The 15,449-nt window shown below is 43.5% G+C and overlaps 1 protein-coding gene across 2 annotated transcripts in view; it reads left to right on the top strand.

The window, feature by feature from the left end:
* CFAP61 (cilia and flagella associated protein 61) overlaps positions 1–15,449 on the top strand; it is an 80,788-nt gene that overhangs the window by 8,899 nt on the left and 56,440 nt on the right. For both annotated transcript variants that reach the window (XM_044443021.1, XM_044443022.1), the window contains 6 exons: positions 391–523; positions 6,258–6,408; positions 8,629–8,687; positions 10,600–10,692; positions 13,388–13,614; positions 14,943–14,982. In XM_044443021.1, the coding sequence (XP_044298956.1) occupies positions 391–523; positions 6,258–6,408; positions 8,629–8,687; positions 10,600–10,692; positions 13,388–13,614; positions 14,943–14,982 (703 nt within the window). The remainder of the gene's footprint in view (positions 1–390; positions 524–6,257; positions 6,409–8,628; positions 8,688–10,599; positions 10,693–13,387; positions 13,615–14,942; positions 14,983–15,449) is intronic.

Here is a 15,449-nt window from a genome sequence, read left to right as displayed (position 1 = left end):
TAGAGAAATTGTTTAAAATGCTAATAAGATGCTTTAGAAGGGAATTATTAAACCAGGCCAAATTGAAATCACATTTTTTTAAATGAGGAGAAAAGAAAAAGAAAAAAGAACTGTGCATTATTAATTGAGAAGTATTAACCAGTTCTTTTAATGTAAATGTTCAGTTAATTAGCATCTCTGCTAACCATCTTATGATTCAGTTAGGATATGTTAAACACAAGATTCTCTGCTCGTTAGGCATCTTATAAATGGTTTTCTCAAGCATTCCATTGGATGCATGGAACATCTTAGAGGAAGGATGGCTGTTATCAGCCTTGCATTCTGTACAGTAAAAATCTCAGTGCCTGGATTACTTCCAAATCTTTTTTAAGGTATTTGTTTCATCCGCAGGGTGGAAGACCATGATGATCTGGCCCCCCTCTTTGCACGCCACAATGATACTCTGAAGCAAACGTACGGAGAATACTTCCTTGCTGAACTGATAGAAGCGCAAGATGAAGAGAACATTGCTGTGGTTTGTGAGGTGAGTGATGCGGATAAGGAGCACATTATGCTGTGAACTGCTGCTCGGACTTTTTTAATGGTTGCTCTCTCTGCTGGGAGAATAGTAGCCTGGATTCATACCGCATGCATCCCTGGTCCAGTGTTGGGGGATGAGCATTAACAGTAATAAATAACCCGTTTCCATTGGGCAATATCTCACTTTACCATCATCCTATCATTAATGACATTTTGATAGCCTAAACCTAGTCTATGACCATTGGTGTTTGCTTGGCAAAAGATAAAAGCAGTAATTTCCCACTGAAGCTTGACAATAACTGGCTATCCCCCCCTCTTTGTTTTGTTAGCAAAAATGACACTTTGCTTGTGTTTGTTTACACCACGAGGTCTAGCCCAGTGGCAGCTCTGGATGCTGCCCATTGCATCTGTGGAAGAGAAATGGCCCCTGCAGGGGCAAGTGGAACCAAGTGTGCACCTCTGTCACCACCAGGGCTTTGCTCTGACTAGCGGCAGGGAACAACGGCTGTTTCAGTGCTGCAGAGCACTGAAACCGTTAAATTTCCCTCGAGGGTGGTTGCGGGGGCTAGTTCGGGCTCAGGCGTCTGTCAGGCAAGTCCATCCCAAAGGGCAGAAAGCAGAGAGAGGTCAGAAGCCAAGGCCGGCCAGCCGGCCGGTGTGGACACAGCAGCTGCACAGAGGATCTGGCCGGGGGAAGCAAGGCACGGCAATGAAGCGCTGCTGCAGTCCTCTCTGGCCCAGGGCTTCTCGGTTTGCCCTTTGAGAAATCCTCTTCGTGTGCAGGGCTCGACTCGTGAAGGACTCTTTCTCACGAGGAGCACTCCTGTGCAGATGGGCATCCCCTCTTCTGGTTAGCTTCCCGAAGCTGCAAAGGCATGCGGCTCCTTGCCTTGTGGGCCTAAGCCACGTGCCTGTTTGGTCTTGAGCACCACCTGGGCCCACAACTCCATGAGTCCAGAGCAGAAGGTGGGGGGTGTTCCCTGGCTCCACGGCAAGGCATAGGCGCTCTGGTGAACCCCAAATGTCATAGCAGCAGCCCATTGTACAGAAAGGCAAGCAGGCATGCGACCTAACTTTAACATCAGGAAAGGGGTTTTGCCGCAGGATTTGTTTGAGGACTCCTTTGAACTGCACAGGCTCTCAAGTGCTCCATAAAGCATGAACATCTCTGTCCCCATCCATACCTTGCACAGAAATTACATTTTCCTTTTCTTTTTCTGGAAAGTCTATTTAGGGTCTAAATAGATACTCAGCAGGTTTGGGACCTGAAACACAAACACACAAAGAAAAAAATAGCTAGATAGGAACCAGTTGATTAGATTTGCGCTCTGCCTTTCCACTAAGAAAATTGCATTCAAGGTAGCGTGCCCAAAGAATTTAGAAATAAAACAGGAACAAAACTAATACGTGAAAAGCACAACAACAATAAAAGCAACTGCTGACCAACTGACACCCAAAACCGAAGCAACACAAATGCAGATTTGGGGGGGCGGGGGGGAGGTTAGTGGGCCCAGCCCCCTCCTTTGTGCACCAATTCTCACAATTGTTGCTTTGGGTGGGTCGAGGGATGAGGCAGTATTTATCCACATGCAGGATTGATGGATCGGGGCCTGCCAGTTTCACATGTAGGTGCCATTTTCACGAACAATAATGTCAGTTTCTCACATGCTCAGTTGTCGTCTGCCCTGTATTGTTATCTGTGATCTTACTTTTTAAAGAAGCATTAATTCATGTGCTTTCCCCCCTAAAATCGCTGAGAACCGCATCGCTGCATTTAGAGGAGTGGGCGGTTGCAAGGACAGCTGCATCGGTGAATTAGGGTGCTTTGAGTAAAGACGTGGGCTGGCCACATTTCCCTTGCATCACCGTTCACTGCTAACAAAAATACTGGATTTTTCCTTGAGTGAATATCACTGTGAGACCAAAAATATGGCACTAGGAAGTCATGTCTTCAGGCAATGGAATTATCAGTTCAGATTTGGAACGTTTATTGTGAGCAGTGGAGCAATGCTGTTCTGTTTGTCAGTAGTTCCATTGGGGCTTTGGCCCATCTTCTTGGGTCAGTCTCAGAGGAATTCCAGGGTTGTGGTTGTTGTTGTTGCTGTTGAGTGCATGCTGAACTAAGCACACCCTATTGAGCACAATGGAGGTTTGAGAGGCAGTGGAAGACATGGTGCTTGTCATTGGAAAGCAGTCGCTGGCCAATTTCTCATGCTAGTTTTCAGTAGCAGCTGAGGCAAAGACAGATTTTGTTAAGGGAAATTATCCTTCTTTTAAACTTTCCTCGGGATGAGGTAAAGTGCAGGGAAGAAGGTTCGATGAGAGACTTTTTTCATGTTGAATGATTTGCCTGCTGCCAGGAAATTACTGCAACGATTTAACTATCACTCACTATAACTAGTAACAAATTGGCATAACTGATAAGGGGTTGCTACAGTTGCACAAAAAAGCAGGAAAATATCACAATGTGTTTAAGGCAAAAGGATCACTCTTTCTGAGGCAAGATAAATATTTATAAGATGAATAAATAGGTTTATTTATTTGAAATTCAGAGAATATTTTCCTGTCCGAAAGAGAAACACTGGCATGGATCATGTATAAAACCATTCTTTATTTAAATGGCATGTAGTTTGCTTACACTTTGATTTCAATGAACCGTTTAGCACAATAAAAACTTGTTTAAATTTTTATCTTATTAATATTGCATTTCTGTTTAGCGGCTATCTATCCAAGCCCAAGAAAATCCCTGTTAGTCCTTCATAGGGTCCCCAACACAGCTGTAAATTGGCAAAGCGCTGCCATGTGAGCATAGATGGATGTCAGCTTGCCCTGTAAAGAATGAAGCTGGCAACTTCGTTTTGCACATATGGCAGATGGATTGTTTAATCAGCTTCGGCTGAGCCTTCGGCCGAACATTACAGAGGAGCCAGGCAACTGCAAAGCTCGGGCTTTGTTCAGCTAAGTAAACAAATGATCAGATGAGGGGGAGAGCTATATGTGTTTTTATTTTTTTATTGAAGTGTGGATGACAGCTGGGTCAGTCCGGTTCTTTAGACCAAAGATTGGTTAGTACCACGAGGAGAACTTTCACCACTTGGAAGGCTATTTTTGTCTTAATGCTATCACACAATAGAGTTTATATGATGCTAAAACAAGTTTCCTCCCACCTTCCCCTGCACCTTGACTGCTCTATGTACCAGACTAAATGCAGTGCTGTGCTTAAAATCGTGTCAGATTTGTTAAAAAAAATAGCAGTCAAGCCAGGCACAATTTGCGTCGTGTTCCCTGCACACAGGGAGATTGGAAGGAATGCTTAAAAACCCTCCCTAGCATGTTTTGGTCCCAGCCAAAATCTGCCTCCCTCCCAGTCCTGGTTTATTTTTTAACTGAAATGATGGCACGCCCAGCTTGGCATTGCATGAGTTTGCATCCTAAACCGGCCCTGTTCATCTGAAAGTTGAATCACATTGCTTGTTAAGCAACTCTAAGCATATTTAGCACGGACTTATATTTCAGCAGGATGCTTAGAATTACATGCTAAACATCCATGCTCTGCTTATTGTACTATAATTCCAAGAAGATTCTGATGTTGGAGATACATATGACACATTTGTAGCAAATATGTAATTTTATTTGGCAAGTATAAACATGAATATTAAATTGGGTATTCCAGCATTCCTACATTAAATAACTGGGCAAAGGAATTAAAATCTCGGGATGGCTATAACTGGGAGGACTTGCATTATCATCAATGCACATTTATTTTATAGAGTAACCTAAGCAAAAAGTCTCTATCCAGACGGAGCTTATGGTCTGACTTGGCAAGAGAGAAAAGAGGGAAAGTGGGAATGAGTGTGGCCAGATGCAAGTCTTCTTCCAATTTCTTGACTGCAGTCTCCATTTGAATTGAAGACTGAGCCAAGATATGTAAAATCACCATTTCAATTTCTCGAAAATGATCGGGCTGCAATTCTGTGCACATTCAACTGGCAGCAATTCCTGTTGCACATACTGGGGCTGTTTTGTGTGGAAATGTGCAGTGGCACATTGTAAGTTTGGGACAAGTGAGAATATTTCACGTTGCACTAGCGAATATCCTGGAGGAAATTGTGCTGTACAAGTTCCATTGAAATGATCAGGAGCTGCCCAAGTGCTTCCTGGAAAAGCACGTGGAACTGATACACAAATCGGGTGGTTTTCTGCTTATTTGCATCACGCCGGTGGACAAACCAATCCACAGGTGGGGAGCACAATTAAAACAGTGGCTGCAGTCGCATTCCTCCCACTGAAAACTGCAATGGAATGGCTGTATTTGCTCCTTCAGACAGTTCCAGAACTAGGAACATTATTTCGAGCCGTGCTCAGCTGCAAAGCAGGGGCCGTAAATTTCATGGGTCACAGGCAGGCAGCTTCCTTAAAGAGACTTTTTATCTTTGCTTTGTAGAGCACATTGGTTTGAGGATGCCTTTGGGTGGCAAAATCAATTTGCAGCGTGTTTGTTCTAAAGGGGAAATCATCTTTTCTGAGCCGGGGGGGGGGGACACGTCCCCCCACCCACCCACAAATAAATATGCTCCCCTTCCTTTTAAAATAAATGAACAACTACAAGAGCATTCTGTGTAGAAAGTACCACTGCTCTGAGTCAATTTTAATGGTAATTTATTATGTGCTATTGTATTTCATTGTATTTTATCGTGTTGTAAGCCGCCCCGAGGTTTCGGCAAGGGGCGGCATAGAAATGTTATAATAATAATAATAATTATTATTATTATTCATTAATTGCATTTTTATACTGCCTTTACTGAGGCCAGTCTAGGTGATTTACCAAAAAAAAAAAAAGTCCAGAAAATAATAAAAGCATGATGGAACCTTAAAAGCAGCCTTAAAAATCACCATGGCAGTTGAAAAAGAATCGAGATAAAAGATGCGCCTTGATCCCCTTGAATTGTGAGTACCAGTTGCAACTCCAAAGGGAGCGCACTTCCCAGTCTGGATGCAACGCTGGAGAAACCCTTTCCCTGGAGTCCAGCAAGCAGGACTGAGGCGGCCTTCAGAAGAGCTGATCTTAATAGCCAAGCATGTTCGTGCTGAGATGGGCTGTCCATGGCTTTAAAGTCTGCAACCAACACCTTAAACTGGGCCTGGAAAACTGTGGGCCACTAATGCACGTCTAGTTGCCCTGTTTTGCGCCAGCTGAAGCAACTAGGAGTGTTCCAAGAGTGCATTGCAGTAGCCTAAGAGCATTACCCCAAGCCACCTCGCTCCAGAACAGGCACTGTTGTTCAGCCTCCCTTCCACCTGACGCTCCAGGGACAGTGTAGATTCCAGCAGCACTCCCAAGCTTTGTGCCTGCTCTTTCAGGGTGAGTTCAGTCCCAAGCAGAACAGGTTGAATCCCAGTCCCCAAGCCAGGCATCCTGCCTTTTCAGGGTTTCATCTCTGTGTAAGGCAGCTTTGTGTGTTCCTGTTTGGAAGACACTTCGAACAGGACAGACACACAGGGTTTGCATCAGGTTGCACTCTTCATTCTTATTTGTTTATTTCCATCCCACCTTTATTCCATCCCAGGAAACAAAGAGTAGGTGGATCAGTTTTCCTCTTCCTGGTTTTTTATTTGGCAGATAATTGTCCCTCTGTCATGTGGGATAGCCCAGAAAATCAGGTCGGGCAACCAGAGGTGTCTGTCTTGAGCTGCTGAGATTCCGTGGTTTTCAAACGCTGCCTGTTTTGCTGTCGCAGGACGGTGGCCTGGCAGTTGGCTTCATGAGCGTGTGCTCGGAGGTGAATATCCAGTTGCTGCACGAATGCTTTGAGCTGGGTCCATTCCATGGGCTCTGCAAGCCGCACCCAGATGACATTCTCCAGCCACCGCAAGTCATCAGCGACACAGGTGAAAATTCGGGTGCTTTTTTCGTGCACTTCCTAGATTTGGTTTTACTGTGTGCATATTTCATTGCTGTAAACTACGCTGAGCTTCTTTCTGAAGGAGGAAATGGGTTATGTGTCTTTAATGAAGCATTCGTATTAGCTTGGTGAGAAAACAATCCTTCAGCAGCCTGAAAAGACTGAGAATCTTGAGCCATAAAATGTAGCTAGTGGCTGGTTCACATATCATAACCAACTATGGGTAAAACAACCCCCAGTTAGTGGGGAGTGGCATCTACCTCCTGCTAACTCAGCTCTTCCAGTTCTTTTCTGCTTTGTAAACAACCCAGGAATGCCCTACACCAGTGGTGGCAAACCTACGGCACGTGTGCTGCAGCAGGCACACAGAGCCTCTCTGTTGGCACGTGAGCCCAGTCGCCCCAGCATCGCCCCAGCAGCCGAGTGTTGGATAACAGCGCACACAGGGGCCATGCGCATGCTCGGAAAGGAGTAGCGGCGCCAGGCAATGCCGTCACGAGCTGCGACTCATTAGCTGCGACTCACCCAAGCTTTTGCATGGCCAGCCAGTGCGCTGCCAAGGATATATATATATGTGTTTTCTTGGACTGGCTGTGAGTTGTTTTTTCTGAACTAAAACCTCAATATTCAGGTTTTATTGCAGTGTTGGCACTTTGCGATAAATAAGTGGGTTTTGGGTTGCAGTTTGGGCACTTGGTCTCTAAAAGGTTCGCCATCACTGCCCTACACCAAGAGTGGTTTGTTTGTATGTTGTGACAAACCCTGTCGAAGAAGCAACCTGGAGTCTGAACCCAACAACAAACTATGCTTAAGATCTGGAGATGCTTCTCCCTCAGCAAACCAAGATTGCAGTTCCATGTGTTACAATGAACAACCCAGGAAAAGGGCATTTCTGTTTTCATAAATAGCCAAGCAGCTCCCTTTCTAAAACATTACACTGCCAGAAAACAGTTTGACAGCCCCTTCACATTATGTGTAAAGAACCTTTTTTTTTTCTTCACACCTAAAGGAGTTTTCATATAACAGTTGCAAGTTGATTTGGGCACTTTAATTGACATAACAGGTTATTGGCATGCCTTTTCCCCTTGAAAATGCAATACTCAAAAATATTTTTGAAATCATGTTGATGTGATATATTTCTCAATAGTTACACTGATTTGGTTGCTGCTGTACATGTGAGATAGTGAAAATTCCTCAAATGCCCGACCTCTACATATTAGAGGGAGACTCATAATGGCAGACTCAAAAGTATATGTTGAGAACCCCTGCAGTTTGCTTTTCAAGGAAAAGCCTCTTTGGGACAAGCAAATTTAGCACAAAAACGAGCCAAATGAGTGTCAGCAAAAGAAGAATCCCAACAGTAGGGGGACTTGAGGAATGGTGCAGTAGGAAAATTGAAGACACGATTTGGGGTTTATGAACGTAACCAGGGGAGGAAAGCGCAGAAGCTGGGACATGGAAATGTGAGTGCTGGTTCTGCTTCCCCCAAAGTACAGTGTTCCAAGGTGACGGCCGCAGACTCTGAATCTGAATTGTAAAAACAGAGGAAGGGTCAAAATTCTTGGCTGAAATATTAAGGCTGACAAGCCCTGAGATGAGCCAAGCAGTTGGTGAGAAGCAGACCATGACTAGTTCAGGTGGCAACACTATTGAGCAGGCTGGGGTGGGGTGGGAGATATGATTTTAAAAGTCCAATCATCTGAAGTCCAATCCTCTTCCTGCCATCTGGTTCACAAGGGGTGGGTACCTCCCTGAGGGTGGAGCAAACTCTGTTTGGCTGAGGAGGGAGGAGATGGATTTCATTTGGAATAGCCTCCTCTGAGTGGTGTTTTCGCTCTCTCTCATTAGCTGGTTCATTAAGGAGACAGAGCGTCTCTTCTTAGTCTCATTTACAGTACGTCGGCTGTATTAACAGCCCCAGTGGCTGGCCTCCTTTACCCCAGTAACATCTGTAAGTCCAAGCCTTTCATCTTGATTGGCTTGGAAGGGCAAAGGAGTAGCCAGGACAGAAAGAGTGGCTCACACAGCCGAGAGTAGCGAGGACTTTGATATTACCTACAGTTCAGAGAGCAAACGTGGAATTCAGTGTAGGAAACTCAGTTCAACAGATTAGAAAATAAATTGCCGAATGCTGCTTTGATGTTCATTATCAACTCCGTTGTTGATGCCTTCATTCTCACTTTATTTTTTTCCTCCCACTGTTTAGTTGAAGTACCCAGCAGCCTAATTAGCCCAAACCAGTCTGCTGCTGATACATATACAAAGGTAAATTGGAAAAGAATTCACTGGACTGAAAATAAGATGTCCTTCCCGATGAACAGGTGACCACTTTTCAAAATGTGGAGGCCATCATGTAAACCAAAGATCAGGAAGCTGAGCACTGTGTTCTCTTTCAAAGAACCATACTGGGGCTGCTTGCCACATGTGGGAAGACCCCAGAGAAGTGGCTATGGTCAAAACTAAATTTTAGGAAGAGAGAGCTTTGGGCCTGCTGAGCACTTTTGGCAATTTGAGAAACTCTTCGGCACACCACCTCAAAATGGATTCCACAGGAAGTATGGCTATTATCTGGGGAGAAGTCACCTGCCCAAAAGACATGAGTACACGTCACTGGTGAGGTTTGAGCCTGTTCAGAGGCACCATCACAGTGCCAGCAGAAACCCGCTTCACAGGAGACGAAGACTTTCCCCCTCTCCCCAGTTCTGCTGGCCCATTCATTCCACACCCCTCCCCAAATCTCTTTATCCCACTCTGCTCCCAAACAATCCCAGCTGCCAGTAAGAAAATGTGATAACGCAAAGACATGGGATGGTTCAGACATCTCAGGAGCACCAGGAAAGCGGTGTGTGGGGGGTACGTTGGGGCCTGTGGGTGTAAACGGGATCTTAATTTCATTCTTGCTGGGTAAGAGAGGGCAGTCCTTATGCATAACCACACCATCCAGTAACAAAGCAACTTCACAGGGAAACACTATCATGAAACTGCTGAACTGCACCATATCAGAAAGTTCAGCTGCGTTCATTTGGGGCTGAATAGAGACAAGAGTTTCTTGTCCCATATTAATTTACCATATCAACATTCAAGATGTCTGTCACAGTTCTGCAGAATCATGCGGACGATCTCGGTTTCCAAGTCACCATCTGAATTATGCACTCTAAGAGATCAAAGATTCCAAAAAGAGTAAGACCCATTAGCTGGTTAATATGCTATCAGCCATATTTCTGAATATCACTGGGGCTGCAACTGGCAGAAAACAAGCTCACAGGGCTTTAGTAGGAAAACAAATGGAGGAAGACCCAGACACTTCACTGTTTATTTTAACAAATGCTCATTAAAAGGGAAAACAATGTATGCAGCAAAACCGTTAGAAATAACAGAGTTTGAGTGGAAAGTAATAGATTACAGTTCTTTTAAGACCTATGTGAAGAAGCTCAAGAGATGGAAATAGTGTTTTATAAAATAATGTTGAGATGCTAGATTGCACATATCACTGGAACTTTCCCTTCAAGATTGCCCTTTCCTTGGACATTATGAAAAGCACTTAGCAAGAAATGCCAAGGCTGAAAGCAATATTCAACCTAAACCTGGAGGAAGAAGGAGGGCTCAGTACAGAGTGTGAGGGAAAAGGCGAAGATGAGACAGACCATGAACATGAACAAAAAATATCTCACACACTGAATCTGAAGCAAAGTTTGCCAAAAAGCAAGTGATCCCATATATGGGTGACAGAGAAGATCGCACCTCTCAATGCATGCGTGATCTTCCTTCATCAAAATGTTTCATCAGAAAAGTTTTATTTCATTAAAATCAGGCTGTGAAACACTGAGAATTGAATTGAGTTGATACCTTGATGAAGCCTGTGCCCACATGAGCTACGAATGCTGACCCAAGTTTGTTGGCTTTGTTTTTTTGGCCAAATCCCAGAAACATACTTTTGTTCTAGCTTCTGCCAGCAGAAGCCTTCCAGATGCTTCAGCTTACAGCTCCCATCATCCTTCACAATTGGCTACTCTGCCTTACAGGCCAAAACATCTTGAGTGCTGGAATTTGCCCTGTTCTCAAGAATGCCCCACATCAGTGAGTCTTTATCTATGGGACTGTTGCTGGGGGCAATAGACATGCAGAGAAGGAGTTTGTCAGAGCTTTTCATGTGGCTGTTTTGTTCTTAATTCTGCAGAGTGCTAGCAATATTGGAAGCCTCTTTTCCCAGTTGTCAGATCCTAGTTCTATAATGTCTCCAAAAGGAAGTATTCAGAGTAGATCATCAAAGGTAAGGCCTTTGGCATTCATATTTTATAGACTCTGGTTTGCCTTGGCATCTTATTTTTGGAATGGCCAATCCCCCAAATTTAAGTCGGCACTCATTTGTAGGAGGGAGAGATTTTGCCAGTGATTTTTAAGAAACAGAAATATAGGGAATTGGTGGAAGAGACGGACTGCCTGCTTTCTGCTAGATTTCAGAGGAATAATTCTCGTGGACAGTGCCATTATAGTCCAGATTAAAATGGTGCAGGATAAGAAAGGCCATATATTTTAATCTCATCTGTCCTAGCTGTTGACTTTTGGAATTAATGACAGAGCCAACTTACTTAAATTGGCCCCATGATGAGAGATGTGATAGATTCAGGCATCACTCTCTTTGTGTAACAATATATTACTGTTCTGGAGTGATTCAACCCTATTGCTTCTTTTAGAGTTTTTACTAGTCAGGTCAATTTGTGTACACTTACTCTGAATTCTTAGCTGGTTAATTGTCCTCCCTTTCGTCTAAATTGAATCTGTTCTCTTCTGAAAGTTTCCCAACATTGCAAAAACCGATTTCCTGTTCATTCTTGAGGAAAATGTTTCCGTCATTCTTCCCTCTCTATTATTTTCCTACAATTTTAATCTCATTTTTAAAAACTGTTCAATCGAACATATTTATTCCAATTGCATTTCTGCCCAGCATCTAGCAATTCTCCAGAGACTGCTTCAAAATTCAGTGAATAAACAAACAAACATCTTTCCAGTGCCGTCTAGCTTTTCAAAATGGTATAATTTTCTGTGATTGCCTTTTCATTTCTGTTTTTAATCCCAGATGCATTTAGCTGTGGCACACTCAGACTTTCATGTGTTTGTCTGCCATAGCAAACGCATCCCCTTGCCACACGGAAGCCAGCTCAGTCGGGGCCTGTGAGGCCGGCAGCATGGACTCCTGGGTGAAGCCCTTTTTGGGTTTGCCTCGTATTTCTCCCGGTAGCCTTCGCATTTTTATTTACCCAGCTACTGTTTGCTGCCATGCATAACATGGAAGGACTCGTTCTCACTTTTCCCCTGGCACGTTTCCACCGTGCGTCCAGTAAATGTGGCGTGACGATGTAGCCCCAAAGCTGGTGCTCGGCACTTCAGGTTTTCCCAGTATGTTGTCCCTTCAGCTCATCCCTGCGTGCCAGCATTTGTTTGGCTACTTTCTTAATCCCCTTTTTATGTTGTTCCAGATTCCTCCGAAGGCTGCTTCCCCCCACTTTTTTTTTTAAAGATGGCCTTTTCTACTCAGCTTCATTATATGCTTTCCGCTCCAAATCTTGCTTTTTCATTTGCTCTCTTTCAGAAAGGTTCCCCCACCCCCTAGTAACTTTTTGGTAGCTAAAATCCACAGATGAGAGTTGGTCTCATACTTTCAGAAATAAATAAATCTGCCCAGTATGCCATTTATCCCAGCTGCAGCCCAAGCTCTGCCTGTTCAAATGTGCTTGATTTCTTCACATGTTTCTAATCTATAATATTCTTTTCACAGCAGCAATATTTGTTGTGTTACTGTACATACATTGTAATTTGTTTACTTGGGTTTTGCTGAAATCAGTGTATTTTATAGTAGTTTGATTATACTGGATTTGTTTTTGAATGTGGCCTTGAACATATGGGTAGATAATCAGATTAAATTCTGGAAACGACTGTCTTTCCTTCAAATGCAGTGCCAGTGTCTATGGTTGGAATCTTTTTTTCTTTATTAGCAAGGTTCTATATCCATTATAACTTAATTCTCTTTTACCATCTCCATTTACTTTTAAGTGATGATTTCCTGTTAATCTTTTCATTTCGTGCCACAATAATATAAATGATCTAATTTGTTGTAACACTCTCAATACTTCAGAGTAATCATTTTTCTTTTTTACTCTGTGTCTGACCTCTGAAGTGTTTTACATAATTCATTACCTGGTGAGTTTTTGCCAGGAATGCCAATATGCTTTAATATATCACTTTCTTAAAATATATTTAGGATCATCTGCTGAAAACCATTTATTTGAGGGGCTAGGAATAGGAGGAGGCCTTGCTACGTTGGTGAAATATCAGATAATGCCTCCATCAAGCTGGATATGGTTGGCTATTTTCCTGTATCATCTGCCCTTCTCAAGCTGGTTTTTTCCCCAGGAAGGAGCCAGTCTGTGCACTTTTGCTTCTGGAGGAGAGCATCTTTGGGGAAGGCAATGTCTGCAAATAAAATAGGCATCAGAACGGGGGTTAACCCACCTCTCAATCAGGGGATCATCACACAGAATTCATGTTTTGTTTAGCGTGCACCACATTTGCTTCCGTCAATGCGGCTGCCGCATGCACATTGTTCTTGCGCAAAAAACGCTTCGGCGCAGTGGAGCCATCTGGGCAGGGACGTCGAGGCAGGGTCCCCGCTTGGCAGAATGAGCAGCAAGGCCCCCAAATGCGGCAGGGTTGGCTCACCCCATTTTGGAAGCAGGTGAAGCAGTGCCCAGGGTCAGGGCTCAGAGGGTTGCGTTACCAGAACTTTTTTTTAATCGAGAGGGTGTGAATCCCATTGCTTCCGTGCTTTGCTGCAGTTCTGTCAGTAGCCGGGCGCAGGGCGGGGGGATACCTTTGGTGCGACCCACACACCTTTGCTCTTCACAATTTTTCACACGGCTATGGTAAAATGAGAGCAAATTTAGGGGGCGCTTGCTTTTCTCTTACAGAGAGAGGAAATCCTTGCTTATACTTCACTGGAGTTGCCATCAGGCAGCGAGAGAAGCATGCAAGAGAGCGAGAGAAGCATGCGAGAGAGCGAGAGAAGCATTTTGAAATCCACAGAGACCCTGTCCACCGCCAGTTTTGAGAGTGAGCCTTTCCGTGCCCAGTATAAAGGAGCTGCGAATGCTTTTTGTATTCAGCTGTTTTGTATTGCGGAGAAATACGAAGCAAGGCAAGTATAGCAAGAGTCTGGAGAGTTGGTTTCGCACCAAACTAAAAGCAGTAATTAAGCTGTTTTTTCGTATTCCCGGTCACTTTCATATTTATGATGTTATATATCTGAAGTATTTACAACCTGTCTGTCGATTTGTTGCAGGAAATGGGTAGGGTGGAAGGGAACTGGTGGGGGTGGGCACCCCCCTTTCATTCCACCCATGAGCTCCAGGATCCACTCTTCTAGTGACCATAGACATTAGCCTCCCTTAACGAACCACTTGCCTCCAATGCTTTTGATTCGTCCCTGTCTGTCTGTGCTCCAGTTTGTTCTTTGCTTCTCTCAGTTTTATATCACAGACAAAACAAACAAGGGAGAAGTAGGAGAAAAATCAAGACAATTTACTTGGCAGTAGGTTCACCAGTTGCTATATGGAGCAGTATACGAACAAGCTGTTTAGAGGCAGTTGCTTAAGAGAACAAACTTCTTAATGATACCTGCACACCCTAAACCCTCTTTGTCCCAAGCCACACCTGATGGGAAACAGCCAGTTCTGACCTTGTCAGGATATGTTACTTTTGGGGGAAAATAATTTCTCAGTAGGATTAAATCATGTCAAGCAAAACAGATTTTAAAATGTCATGATGTAGGTTATGTGCTATCAATATTGAGGGAAGGTATAAAAAAGACTAGGTCTGACTAGTGTGTTGCACTCTTCTGCAGTCAAGAAATAAAAATTTTGAATAACTGATAAGAAACAATGGAGTTGGAATAATAAAGAATAGTAAATTTCACAACAGCTGTGGGAGTAATCATAGCTAAGAAATGGAAAGTGAAATAAATCTATCAGTTGGGTGATTGGTATAGAGAAGTATGGAACATAGCTATTAATGGTAACTTGTGCTAGAGGGAGAAAAGGGTATATAAGGAAAAATAATTTAATGAGATTTGGGGTGTATGTATTGAATATGTACTAAAAGAAGAAAAGAAAGGATTGAAGGCTTCAGAAGGGTTACTGCAATTTTGGAAGGGGGAACATCTTGAAAGAATTTTTGATAGGGTTTCCAACATGTATCATATGGTCCCATTGATGGGGTGCACAATTTTTATGGTTTATTTTAATTGCAGGTATAATACTGTATGTTTTTATTCTAAGGTTTTTATTTTGTATTTTACATTATAAAATTAATTTAAAATTTTTAAAAGAAATAAAAATGCTCCTGAAAACTGCACAGTATGTCTTTGTAGTCAATGAATGCTGCGTGTCTTACTGGAGGAAATGGACAGGGAATGGGGTTAAAGTCAACACTACATGACTTTGTAAAAGCATTTGGTTTTATTTGCAGGTCACTGGACTTCTTGCACTTTGTTTTCAGCCTTTTTCCAGTAAGTATCTGCAGTATAGTCCCACTGTGTAAAACTTTGCACAATAATAAAGAGAAAACTGTTCAATACTGCATTTGTTCATACTGGCTTAGATTTGAAGATCAGGGCAACAGGAAGAATTCGCCGATTTGCTTGTTCCAGGGACTCAGCAGAGAATGTAACATTCTAGTCACCCATGCAGACCTCAGGCAGAGGAAGGGGGTAAAATTTTCGTTCTTTTCATTTTCAGTGGCCCGGCTGCCTTCCTTCCTTTAATGCCATCTCCCTGCCAGCATCCATTTCCTCTGCACTCTCCAGATCGTTCATGGAGGATACATCATCACTTGGAGGATGCCTGCAGAGTGATGATTTTAATACTTATATTCTGCTTGTCTATCCAAACCAGAAGCCTAGCGTAGAGAGCCAGTGTGGGGGAGTGGTCAAGAGCACAGGACTGGGGCTTGGGCGATCTGGATTCTAGTCTCCGT

This window comes from Varanus komodoensis, unplaced genomic scaffold, assembly GCF_004798865.1.
Source record: "Varanus komodoensis strain SLA01 unplaced genomic scaffold, ASM479886v1 scaffold40, whole genome shotgun sequence".
In the NCBI taxonomy this organism is placed as follows: Eukaryota; Metazoa; Chordata; class Lepidosauria; order Squamata; family Varanidae; genus Varanus; species Varanus komodoensis.
Note: the sequence above shows the minus strand (reverse complement) of the source record. Positions and strands in the feature narration are given on the sequence as shown.